General features: G+C 35.7%; 1 protein-coding gene across 1 annotated transcript; it reads right to left on the bottom strand.

The window, feature by feature from the left end:
* Window positions 1–10,394: 10,394 nt before the first annotated feature.
* Window positions 10,395–13,267, bottom strand: LOC130103543 (ICOS ligand-like). Its single transcript, XM_056269792.1, has 4 exons — window positions 13,188–13,267; window positions 11,778–11,818; window positions 11,385–11,705; window positions 10,395–11,249 (listed from the first exon to the last, which is right to left on the bottom strand). The coding sequence occupies exons 1-4, from the start codon at window positions 13,199–13,201 to the stop codon at window positions 11,026–11,028; spliced, it is 600 nt and encodes a 199-aa protein (XP_056125767.1). The 5' UTR covers window positions 13,202–13,267; the 3' UTR covers window positions 10,395–11,025.
* Window positions 13,268–13,731: the final 464 nt, after the last annotated feature.

The following is a 13,731-nucleotide window of genomic DNA, read 5'->3' as shown; positions in this document are numbered from 1 at the left end:
ACAGTTACAGGAATCACCAACCCGTCGATCTTGGAAGCATTTTAAGTCGATCGAGTTTCCAAAATCAGAGAAAAAAAGCCTATTGTGTGTGTAGTAAATGGTGTCTAGGGGATGCGGAGGTGCGCGCGCTGTTACAATCACGTCATTTTTGCCGCACGCACCTTTGGGCTCATGCGGACGCGTCGAGTTTAAACAAGGCTTTACGCTTTAACCCTCTGGGGTCCAAGGTGTTTTTTGGGTCCTTGAGTTGTTTTGACATACTCTGACATTTGTGCTTTTTTCAGTTGCTTATAAACATATTACTGGCAAAGGTGTAATTACACTCTATTTAGCACACACAGGGCTACCATAATGTGTTATCAACATGTATGTACATTTTTGTATTTTTGAGAGAATATTGTTTATGCGTGGTTATTGAAAAAACTAAAACTTAAAGTTTCTGAAATAAGGCCACAAAACACATACTAAATATCTGTCCACAAGACTTTTGACTAATGGATGTTGTCGGCTAGAGTTTTTTCTTCAAAATGATCTGAAAATCATCCTGCTTTATCATTCCGTAAAACAATAGATTGGTTTAAATTTAAAAATGACACTTTTTGTTTGGAAAGGCAATATGCGCAGGGGTGTGACCTGCTGTGATTCACACCTGAGAAGACAATGGGCCCGCATAATGAGCGCATAATGGGGCTGCATACTAATGACCCTTTTATTCAGGTGTGTCACTGAGCCACAAGAATGCAATGACTATATATATATATATATATATATATATATATATATATATATATATATATATATATATATATATATATATATGCCTATATAATACAAAATTGGTTCACAGTTCCAATTATTTATTTATTTTTCAAATTGTGCTTTCAAATTGTATAATATCAAATGTAAAAATTTCTAGTAATTGTGCAGTTAATTATCATACTGTTTTTACAGAAAGTTTGGGAATATATCCCAAATGTGTCACTAATAAAACACAATACAAATAATTTAAAGAGGAGGCTTATATTGAGCTTTTAAGATTTACCTTAGATTTATTTATATGTAGCCTACATATATTTTTGCTATTTTAATAAAAAGGTTACAATTACAACAACAATTAAAATTTTAACTATATTTCAAATGTAATCTTTCTTTGTATTATATACTAAAGTATACATTTTATCATACATATTTCACAGTTGCGGATTAATTAGTTTGAATATAGCTTACAATCGAACAAACACTACATCTTAGCAAACAAGCTTATTTGATGTGGCAGTATTTTACAGTAAAAACGACATCTTGTCTTTCATATGTAACATATCGTTTTTATGATAGGACATATAAATGTTAATTTGCAGTTTAATACGTTGCTTATACAAAAATATTTTATTTCAACATATTTCAGTCGATTTTTACTCATCTCAGTATTGGAATATAGTTAGGTAAAAGCTGTTCATTCATTCACACACAAAAACGCGATTCAAACAGTCTTTTTGTTTACAGACACTATTCCATATCGCGATTAGCACAAAGCACTTGAAAATAAAGAATGTACCTATTTCCTCGGCTGGATCCGTTGCTCCTCCAAATGAAACTACCTGTAGCCTACTTCTGAGGTAATTTTTTCCAGGATTATTATTAAGATAGAACTATTATTCCTCACAGCGTCGTAAATATGAGTCTCTTTCGGTGGGTTATGCAGCTGGTGTGGGCGTGGATCGCCTCAGAGCGTTTGTGTTTGAATAGAGCGCGCGCTCTGTGGGCGTGGTCAAATTAACTTTAATGAGCTGAGACGAGAACGACTATCATCTCTCTCTTTTCGTACAGATTACATAAAATGAGAAAACATTTTTTTTATATAAATTACTTCATTTAAAAGAAGATAATTCAGGCTTCATGCCTGTGTGCCTGTATAACTGTTTGACTGAGTATTTGCAGAGTTACAGATGATTTTTCGGACGCGTTTCAGAATGGACTTCACTGACAGAGAGAACGCAGAACGCGCATCATGTTTATTTTTCTTTATTAGGCGAAAAGCACAACACTTTGTTTTTATTATGAGGTTCCACAAAAAAAATACAAACTTAACAGGATCGAATGATGTACAACACTTATATGTAAGATCAAAATTAACAGAGTAATTTGAGTCTCTTTTGCACTGATAAGGAAAAAAGTGAGCTGGTATCGCCGGCGAGACCGCCGACCCCAGAGAGTTAACCAGCTCAGCCACAGTAACAGCTCATATTAGCCAGCTAAACTTTTACTACCCTGTTAGAAAAAATATATAGTTGCAACTTGCATAGTTTCATGTGGTTCTTCTCCCTCGCTGTATTATGGGTTTGCTATGTGGGGAGAATGTTCTGGTTACGTTCGTGAGACAATCAGCTGATTACTAATATTATATTATGTATTAAGACCCTTGATCCTCACCTGAAACTTTATCCATGATGTGGTTTATAATGGACTGTGGTACAGAAACTTGGTTTACGCTGGCTATTCTCTGCTGTCTCAGACGACGATGTTTGTCCCGTTTTAGCCACCGTAGCTTCTTCGAAAGGGAGGGGTGAGCGGTGGGCTGAGCCCTTAGTGTAAACTCGCAACCGAACCGCTAGATGTCGCTAAAAGTCACACACTGCACCTTTAAATAAAGGCTTTTTATTAATTCCTAAGACAGCCCGTTCTCATCCCAAGGCGTCATCTAACTGACGCTTTTGACCATGCGTCGACATGCCGACGCACATGGCACCCTTTAAGCGTCAATATGAGACGCGCCTCCTAGTGGTCTAACCCTAACCCTACCCCAGACCTAAACCTACCCATAACAGAAGCGTCATCTAACTGACGCTAAAGGGTGCCATGTGCGTCGGATTTAGACGCATGGTCAAAAGCGTCAGTTAGATGACCCCCGAGGATGAGCGTCTCATATTGACGCTTAAAGGGTGCCATGTGCGTCGGCATGTTGACGCATGGTCAAAAGTGTCAGTTAGATGACGCCTTGGGATGAGAATGTGTTGCCTAAGAAGAGTGCCTTGGATTTCCTTCTACTACATGTCATTGAATTCCCGACCCCAAAGAGCACCTTCACACACTTTTTTGAACTACTTTTTTGAACTCCTTGAGCACCCTGGACACTTTCTTTCCTATTCCCACAAATAAGCACTAGGGACGTGCTTTTTCCGGAGTTGCTCTGCTCGTATCCAGTGGGCATTGTGGAGTCCTATTATTAGCTCAAGATGGAGCAAGAATGAGCAAGCCAACGACATCATTGTAACTCAGTCTTTACTTGATGACACAACAAATTCTCCAGGAGCTGAGCCAAATGTGAGTAAAAAATATTTTGAACTCAAAAGAATGGCAGAAAAGGAGATTAAGCTTCATTGGAGTATTGTTAATTTATCTGATTACTGGCGTGAGGGCCGCATTCCAAGAGGCCTTAGAATAAAAAAATGTCCCTCGTTTGGCATAGAAGATACTGATTTCAGATCAAAATGGGAAGCCATTTTGGAACAAATGCTCATTAGATCTGATCTTGCTAATCATTGAACATAGTAAGAAAGTAAAAGAAGTGGTGCAAGATGAAATCAATGAGATAAAAGTACAAATTTCTGGCATGAGCAATGATGACATTAAATTGCCATTTGAAAATAAATTGAAACAGGACCTTGAGAAACTTACAGATTGGGTCAGACAAAAAAAGATCAAGAAATTTAAGAGAGATGAAACCGACTATAAAAATGACAGCGTGTACAAGTGGACTAGACCTAATTACCGAGATAGACCAAGACAGAGATCTGTGTCCTTCAATTTTACTACATGCGATGAAGAACCTACTTCGATCTCTAATATGTCTTCACCAGCTGCTTCTACTACGTCTAATTTTTTGGACGAAAGACCCAAACACATAAAACCCAACATAAAAAGAAGAAAACAAGGAGAGGTAGAAAACGGTCAAGAACAAAGACAACGACTGAGACAACAACCATGGATTCTCAGGGACCGGAACAAGAGCAGACGGTAATCAACCTATCAAATACTTCTCTTACCCCTGACCATGTGAGTGTGCTATCCAAAGGACTTTCTTTTTCTCCCACTTACCACACTAATGTGTTTAACACCAAGGTGGATCTATTTAGATTCTACTGAAGCCTCCACCTCAAAGTTTGGTATCATCAATATAATCAGAGAAATGACTGCACAGCACAAAGATCTTCTTTTAGACCAAAATCATATTTTATGCCTCCAGTTTCGAATGTGACTTTGACAGCTTTTACAAAAAAGGTGGATTATGATATCGAGAGACTATTTTTATCAACAAATCAAAAAAGCAGGGAAACCTTGACCAAATCCCAAAAATTGCAATCGATCATTTAACAAAGAATGAGTCTATAATTATAAAACCTGCTGATAAAGGAGGAGCAGTTGTAATAATGGACAGAGATAAATATGTTAAAGAAGCCTTACGACAACTCCACAATCAAGACTACTATCAACGGTTGCAGTCAAATCCGATAGACAACATAAGAGATCAACTCAAAGTTCTGTTGCTTACAGCGAAGTATACTGGGTGGATTTCAAAACAGGAGCATGATTTCCTCCTATGCCAACATCCTAGAATACCCACCTTCTACATGCTCCCAAAGATCCACAAGTCTCTCGAATCTCCTCCAGGCAGGCCCATCATATCATCTAATGGCTCTCTCACAGAACCAGCTTCGCAATTTATAGACTTCCACATTAAGCCTTTGGCTCAACAACTTTCTTCCTATATACAGGATACTACCCATGTGTTGAAGGTCTTAAGCAATATGATAGTTCCAGACAACTGCTTCTTAGTCACATTGGATGTGGAATCTCTCTACACGAACATTGCTCATAATGATGGAGTAAAAGCTTCACAACATTTCCTGACTAATAGACCTATAGACTCTTTGCCTCCCTCCCAATTTATCGTTCAGCTCACTGAATGGACACTTAAAAATAATGTTTTCCTTTTCCAAGACCTAATGTATATTCAAGTTCGGGGCACTGCGATGGGTGCATGTTTTGCCCCCAACTATGCTAACCTTTTTTTAGGCTTGTGGGAGAGGGATTTTGTCTATTTAAACAAGTATAGTGACAAGATAAAATGGTGGGGGAGGTACATTGATGATATTCTTCTGATTTGGGGTGGTTCTTATGATGAACTGTTACAATTTTATGATTACTTGAACAATAATGATAGGAACATAAAATTGTGCATGGAACATTCCAAAACGACTATTAATTTTTTAGATAACCATTTCTATTGGTAAAGATGGGAAACTCCATACTACGGTATATCGTAAAACAACAGATAGGAACACTATGTTAAAAGCAGATAGTTTCCATCCAAATTGGCTAAAAAACAATATACCCTTTGGCCAGTTTCAACGTCTTAGACGGATTTGCGATACCGATAATGAATATGAAGTGCAAGCTAAAGTCCTGTCCAACCGATTTTTAGAAAGGGGCTATCACACAGAAACTGTACAAAATGCTTATAAGAAAGCCCAGTCTATTCCTAGACCAGAGTTATTCCAGAAGAAGACAAAACGATCCTGTTTACAGAATCAGGCCTATTTTGTGACAGAATATAGCTCTTTGGCCAATCCCATAAAAAGGATTATACACTCAAATTGGAATCTTATTAAGAGTGATCCTGTTCTTAGTGAAGTGTTTTCTTCATCTCCAAAAATAAGTTTCAAGAGGGCTCCAACTTTACGAGATAGGCTAGTATCTAGTCATCTTCCTGCCATAAAACAGACCACTTGGCTTAACAGACCATTAAAAGGTACTTACAAATGTGGGTCTTGCAACCATTTATTACCAGTATTAAAGAATGCAAAGAATTCCGTAATTTCAAGACAGATAAAAGGTACAACGTAAAGGCATTCATTAATTGCAACACCACTTTTGTGGTGTATAGGTTATCATGCAAATGTGGATGTTTTTATGTAGGCCGGACCAAGAGACGTCTCAAAGACAGAGTATCGGAGCATAAGAATGCCATTAGAAAAGCTAACTTAAATTTTATGGCAAAACACTTTCTAAATGTGCACAACAGTAATCCAGAAGGCCTAATGGTTGAGGGTTTAGAAACGATTAAAAAGAATATTCGGGGTGGTGACCGATTAAAATTACTTTTACAGAGAGAAACTTTTTATATATATGAGTTACAGGCCACAATATACCCTGGTTTGAATGAAGAAATAGATTTCAGTCCCTTTTTGTGATATGCCTTCAGTTTTTTTTTTGTTTGTTTGTTTTTTGTGACTATGTAACCCCCTTGAGGGCCTTCTCTGTATGTCCTTGTAATTTGTCATTCAGGCGTTTCTAATTAGCATCTATAAAAGAGGAAATTGTTTGATTGAAAAACATACCCTGAAGGAGGCTGTTTGTGCCGCTACGCGTGGGTTGTTTTTTCCCCCCATGTTTTTTTTTAATTTTCTACTATGAAATAGCCAGTTAAATAAAGGCTTTTTATTAATTCCTAAGAAGAGTGCCTTGGATTCCCTTCTACTACATGTCACTGAATCAGATTTAGTAAATTACATTTTAAGAAATATAAAATAATGCATACAGAATACAAAAGGCATTTAAACACAACATGATGAAATAACACTTGGGTTGCAGATTTATTCAGGCAGAAACACACGGACAGACTCACTTTTTCTTTAGCCAAAAAGGTTACCAATGCAGTGTATAAGGCAAGAATATTCCAGCACAAAAACAGTGCCTTTTACACCATAATAAACCAATGAAAGCTGTTAGACCTGAATTTTCATTTCTGTCTCTGTTGGTTGTTGTTCAGATGAGAATAAGGCACCGTGGATTCTTTTTCTCAAGAGAAATATGATTAAACCAGCTATAAGCACTAATAATACAACAGGTAATACAATGTAAATCCAGTGCAAAGGCAATGATGTCACCACATCTGGTTCTGTTTCTTCTCTTTGGTTTCCTTGATCAATTATTACATTTCCTTTTTCTGCTGTTGATTCTGCAATAAAAAAAGTAAAGAAAAAACATGTCTGCACTGTGATAAAGACAACAAATCCATCCATAATTATACTGGAACATTACTAGTGAATGCCAACTATTTAATCATGAATTAATAGGCCAGTTTCACACACCGTTGATGATCAGCTGTACAATCTCCTGTTCGTCTGATGGAGTGATTTGGCAGCTGTATATTCCTCCATCAGCGAATTGAAGATTGTTGAGTTTGAGTGAGAAGTTTCCTTTATCATACTCCTTTGGGAAAGTTTCGGCTCTGTTCTTGTACTGGTCCTGTTCTGATAATGAATCTTTATGCCCGACTATATCATACACAAGCTTGCTGCCATTGTGTCTCCAGTGTACATTAATGTCTTGAGCTTTAAGATCATGTTCAGTGGAAGAACACGGCAGAACAACAGAACCACCAATAACAGCCTCTACTGTTTCCTGCAGAAACACTGAAACCACAGAAACTGTGAACACCCAATCTGTGGCATTACTTTATCTTTTAAATTCGGTTTGTTTTGTTCTCACCTTTATTTATCAGCACTGTAAACACACAGATGAAGCAGTATCTGCAGAAACAGAAAAAAAAAATTGTTTCCTGTAGGTTCCTGATGAGTATAAAGCCTCTAAAAGTAATTCATTCAGATCTGTTTAGAACATCTTGTTTTGATTTTGAAGTAAATTGTTCAAATTAGATAATTTGGTCTTTATCATTTACTAAATAGTTACTGTAATTTAGTCATTATTGAATAATTACATAAAATACACTCATTATTCATAATTTACTATTGGATAACTGAGTGGAAGCATTTCAAACTGGAAAAAAAAAGAAAATCTTAGGCCTTTTCTTTGCATCATCATCATCATCATCATCATCATCATCCTGTGTGGTAAACTCATCTGTAAATGTTACTGTTTAGCAGTAAATGTTCTTAAAGCTGCCTTACTCCACTGGTAAAACCTGAATTCATTGAATTCACTATAGAGACTATAGACAAATCAAATTAGTATCACATAAAACGAATAATTGCATAAGCAATGAGATGGTCGTACAAAATGCTAATGCTAAATGCTAATGAATAAATCAAAACAAAGTTAAAGCTATTTCCCTGCAGGTAAACATGTTATAGTCATGCATTACTCAATCCACGTTTAAAGTATTAGCAATGTCAAAATGTTTTTGTTCTGTTTAAGTGAAGCAGTTGAAGACCAAAACATATCAGGCCAAACACCGACACATAAGCACATAAGTATGGAAAAGTACGGCACATTTGTTCAAGTTTTTCACTCAGAGTCAGAACATACCTCACAATCATGATGCCCTAATATTTTCAATACTGTATTAATATATATCAAACATTTCAGAAATTATGATGAAACAATAGTTTTTCAAGAAAAGAAAATAATTCCGTATGTCGAGGCTTGATGCATCTACGGAAACAACCGTGAAATGATCAGACAGACGCATGCGCACCGGATATGATGTCTTATTCGTCCTCAATGATATTCAAGTATATTTAAAAATACTGAGTGTCAGAGAAGTTGAAGTTGACTGACACATGCTTTACAGGGAATGTTTGTACTTTGGCTTTTGACCTTCTGAATCTTCGCCATCAATTATATTGTTTCTGCTGCAAGTCATTGTATCGACAACAATCTGTTTGTCATGTCTGTACTTCAGTTCATCAATAAAACAGCACAAAATTCATGATATTCAGAGATATACGGTTATCAGTTAAAATAAAGATGGATCATTTAATCAGGATCTGTCATGATTAAGAGAATTCAACCGATGAGTCACATCAGTCAGAAATAAAAGTTTTAGGCTGTATAATTTTCCTTTTTTATAATTTTTTTTATTAATTTAAATTATAAAAGCACAGTATAAATAAACATTTTAAAAAATAATTGAATAATGATTCCATTTTGTTATTAACTTACATGAGTGTGAGATCGAAGCGTCCTTTCGTGAACTCCTCTGGGAAACATTGTGTTCTGGATCCTGATTCTCAAGTGAATAATTTCTCCGAATTATGTTTTATATATTCCTGTCATCTTTGAATCTTAACACACCATCATGTCACGACTTCAGTTCATTATCACTGAAAGAGCGAGGAAGAATGCAGGGCAGGAACGTAGAGTTTCAGTGACACCCACATTCATGAGCTGCAGAGAAATTTGCCTTTCAGATTGGGCTTGTTTATTAACAGCGTCAGTAGCATATTTAACTGATAACAGGAGGATATTTATTAGACAAGTCAGTGAATTTCCCTCTGAAAATGAACAAACATTAATAACAGTACACACACAGAGAGAGAGAGAGAGAGAGGAAAATATATTATATAGTTATATCTGATCTATTTAAACTGAACCTTTTTCCTATTGTGTCTTCAACATTCCTGCTGTCATTCCTAGTCTTGACTTTAGTTTACTGTCACTAAAAAAAAACATGATATGAATGCAGAATTTCCAGTAACACCCATGTGTGTGCAGAAACCAAAAGAGCAAGAACTGGAAAAAAAGCATACAGCCTGTTTTTTTTCTTCATGAATTTGTCTTTTCATTTACAGGTTTGTGGAATGAATTGATTGTTTTCATCAAGCACACACATATTTGTTTTGCTTAATACACCTATTATTTCACATTATTACAAAGTACTACACAATATTTGTCTTCAAATATTATTTGTCTAATAGTGTAGCCTATGTACATTTGCTGCATACAAGAGCACATATGTGACTTTTTATTAAACAATATATGCATGCGTCTTCAATATTTGCATTGTTTTCATAAAACCCGGAAGAGAATGTGCATTTGAGCCATTCATGGTTCCATCAGGAATTTCCTGTTATATTCACTATTTGTGAATAAAATAAGGTTGTTAACATTACGTATAGAGACTTTCATTTTTTGTTCTACGTCATTAAATACACAAGCACATGTCTGATGTGAATTTTCACATTGATGTGTTTTTAACATGAGTTACACTTTGTGTTTAATGTGGGAAAACTGCTGTAACGCTTCGATAGTAACTGGTCTCAAAAAGCTTTTCAAATGTGATTAAGTAAAGGTGCATAAAAGTCTTAAAGACTAGATATGTATTAAACAAGGTTAAACTGGTGTCAGGAAACATGTAAATGAACAATCTGCTGGAGTCGTGCACATGATGCAAATGTGTTAAAGGTTAAAGACAAAGACACCATGTACTCATTTGTGGAGTGTGTTTAGTGTAGTTGTGTTCTGTCAGATCTCAACATGAGCAACATATTCATCTGTTTTATCTTGTATGTACACAGAAAGAAAGAAAAATGATGTGATATCAAGAATTAATGAATCAGTGAACGATGAGCAGTTCATATTTTAACAAACATGATTTATGTAAAGATAAATACATAAAAAATACAGAATAAATGTAATATTTCAAGCACAACACCATGAAAGGGCAGAAATGGTCAGGCAGCATTAACATATTAACGGACTTTTTTTAGCAAACAATGTTCCTGTTTCAGTGTTTCGAGATCCTTTTCTGTTATACATTCTGTATAAGAATAACAGGATGCCAATAGAAAGAATTTAACAGCTCAAAACAACTTGAAAGAACCAATGAAGCCTGAAACAATTTGTCAGAAAAGTGAAAGGTGACACTTTTAAATCTGCCTGTCACGTTTCGTTCTTTCATGACAAAAGAGAATAACGCAGCTTCAATTATCTTTGCAAGGACAATAATGATCAAATAATACAGACAATATAAGCAAATGCCATGATATCACAACATTGTCCTGAAACATCTTATCCAATTGATTCATTGTTCTGAAAAAATGATCTGATTGTTCTGATTTTTGATACATTTTATCAAACATAAAATAATACATACAGAGTGTAAAATGCATTTAATACTGGCAAACACAACATTATGAAAGAACACTTGTGGTGCAGAATTGTTCATGCAGAAACATGACAGACTCATTCATTTTTATTTTGAACAAAATATCAAAAAAGCTTTTAGACCTGACTTGTCATTTCTGTCTCTGTTGGTTGTTGTTCAGATGAGAATAAGGCAGCGTGGATTCTTTTTCTCAAGAGAAATATGATTAAACCAGCTATAATCGCTAACAATACTACAGGTACAATCCAGAGCAAAGGTGATGATGTCACCACATCTGAACCTGTTTCTTCTCTTTGGTTTCCTTGATCAATTATTCCATTTCCTTTTTCTGCTGTTGATTCTGCAACCCAAAAAAATTATGAAAAAACATGTCTACACTGTGATAAAGACAACAGATCCGACTATAATTTATATACAGCAGCATCACTAGTGAACATCAACTTTAATCATGTATTAATAAACAAGTTCCACACACCGTTGATGGTCAGCAGTACAGTCTGAAGCTCAGATGAGTGTGAGATGAGGCAGCTGAACTCTCCTGCATCAGTGTGAGTGAGATCTGTGAGTTTGATGGAGAAGTTTCCTCTCTCATACTCTTCAGGGAATGTTTCAGCTCTGTTCTTGTAGTCTGGGTCCTGTGTCTCTGAATGACGGCCTTCAAGTATATCACACACAATCTTGCTGCCATTGTGTCTCCAGTGTACATTAATGTCTTGAAGTTTACAATCTTTAGTGGAAGAACACGGCAGGACGACAGAACCACCAATAACAGCCTTTACTGTTTCCTGCAGAGACACTGAAATGACACACACATTAACTGGAAACACAGTCTACCATTTTGCAGTAAAAGTGTTTATTTCATGCTCACCTTTGTTTATCAGCACTGCAAACACACAGATGAAGCTGAAACTGTAGAAACACACACACACACACACAAAAAAACGATTTACTTAACCTCAACCAGAAGAGCATTTTGCTAGCAACTTTTAAACGTTCATAGAAAGCTCACACACCCAAATTAATGAAAATCAGGTGCAAGACACAAAATAGAAGGCACCAAATCTCATCTCAACACAATATGTGAATGATTATGCTCTTATTAGTCAGAACGTCAATATTTGTAAGACTGATTCTATCTGAACAGTTATTGGGTCATTGGGTAACAGTGATCTGTGAATATGACCGTTTGTGAACCAGTCATTTGCGGACACAGTTTTTCATGTAGGTTTTGTAAAAAGAAATATTGTTTTTTTATTTTGAAGTGACCTGTTATGTAAGATGCCCCATCACAACTGGGGCAGAATGTCTTCATTTAAAGTTGGCATGAAACGGAAGTTGCAACAGTCTTTCTTATTGTGACGTATGAGTGAAATGGCTTCTCGAATAAGAACAAAAAAAGATGGATTGTCCACAGGGAATTGATTGTGGGTGGTTGTGGTTTGCTATTGGTTGAACTTATGTGAGTTTGTCTCTCACAAGGAAACATGCATTTTAAAATAATGATGTGCACGGATGATTCATTTATAATAAATAGAAATAAGAACTGCCAATTTTGGTTCCATGATGAATTTAATCAATACTTCAATACAACACCTATGTTTAGGCCAATTAAATGGAATCATTCTGTTGCTATAATTGATAATTCTTTTCATTAAAAGAAAATATAAAACATAGGTCTATAGCCTAACTCAGAATCTCTCTTTGAATGCATTCTGTCATTTGACCATCAATCATTATTCAACTAAACTGTTAAAATCCATCAATTTACCATTACTTTAGCAAACATTCAAATTATTTCTCTAAATAATATATTGGATGTTCCATCATCATCATGCACAGGTTAAAATCTCTAAATTGTTAACGTACAGTTTAGCAGTTGATCTTCAGTTAGTTCTTCACCCATCTTACCTTTTTGGAAAACCTTAAATGCACTGTAATGCTAGGCAAATCAAAATATATAAACTAAAACTAACTGCACTGAGCATGGTAGGCTAATACAAAATGTTAACACTAAGTGACTAAATTAAAAATGTTACTAGCTATTTACTGCAGATACGTCTCTTTGCCTAATAAACCAAGCATGTTTAATTTATTCATGACGTTCAATGCGGTAGGCTATCCGGTAAATGTTTGTTTAAACAAAACAGTCGATGGCCAAAGCAGACAAACCAAAAGCAAACACCAGCGCTAATGCTTTCTGGGATAGGCTATAACCTTAAACCTAGCCGTACGTTACACGCCTTTGTCCAAACAGCGTTTCATTCAGAAATCATCCTACCTGGTGATCATCATAGTGCCCTGATATTATTCACATACATTGTTTTAAAATATATAACGTATAAATATTTATGAAATTAGGGCCAGATGCTACTTTTTTAACAGAAAGTAGGCTATAACTTCCGCATATGCCATGAGTCGTTTCGTTTTGTCAAATTTAGTGACGTCAACCTGACTTCGACGCACACAGACAAATCAAAACACATGAATAATAGTGTTTCACCATAGCACGTCTAACACATTAACCATATTGTATAGCTATTATATGGGCCTATGTCAAGTAAAACAGCACTCAAAGAAAGAAAATAAATTAAGTCTGACATAAGAACTTACTTTTTTTGTGTGTTATTGTTTGTTTTTTTCAAGACTCAATGCAGAAAGATCTGCCGATCCTCTCGCTTTTCATTCTGATGTGCTGTATGTTAGTTAGTTTAGCAGGAGCTTTTATTTGAACAAGTGAAAGCATCTGAACTGTCGCTGAAAATGAACAAATATGAATACAATATAGTGCACATGTGCTGCTGCACACACAAATATAGCTCACA

This window comes from Rhinichthys klamathensis, unplaced genomic scaffold, assembly GCF_029890125.1.
Source record: "Rhinichthys klamathensis goyatoka isolate OS25496 unplaced genomic scaffold, OSU_Roscu_1.1 h1tg000289l_1, whole genome shotgun sequence".
Taxonomy (NCBI): Eukaryota; Metazoa; Chordata; class Actinopteri; order Cypriniformes; family Leuciscidae; genus Rhinichthys; species Rhinichthys klamathensis.
This window is presented reverse-complemented; position numbering and strand designations above follow the sequence as displayed.

Bases quoted from the DNA above. Each gene is read 5' to 3' on its own strand.
- LOC130103543 (XM_056269792.1), bottom strand. The intron at 11,706-11,777 runs GTGAGCATGAAA...GTGTCATTTCAG, and splicing joins TGCAGTGCTGATAAACAAAG to TGTCTCTGCAGGAAACAGTA. The intron at 11,250-11,384 runs GTGTGTGGAACT...TTTGGGTTGCAG, and splicing joins TGTACTGCTGACCATCAACG to AATCAACAGCAGAAAAAGGA.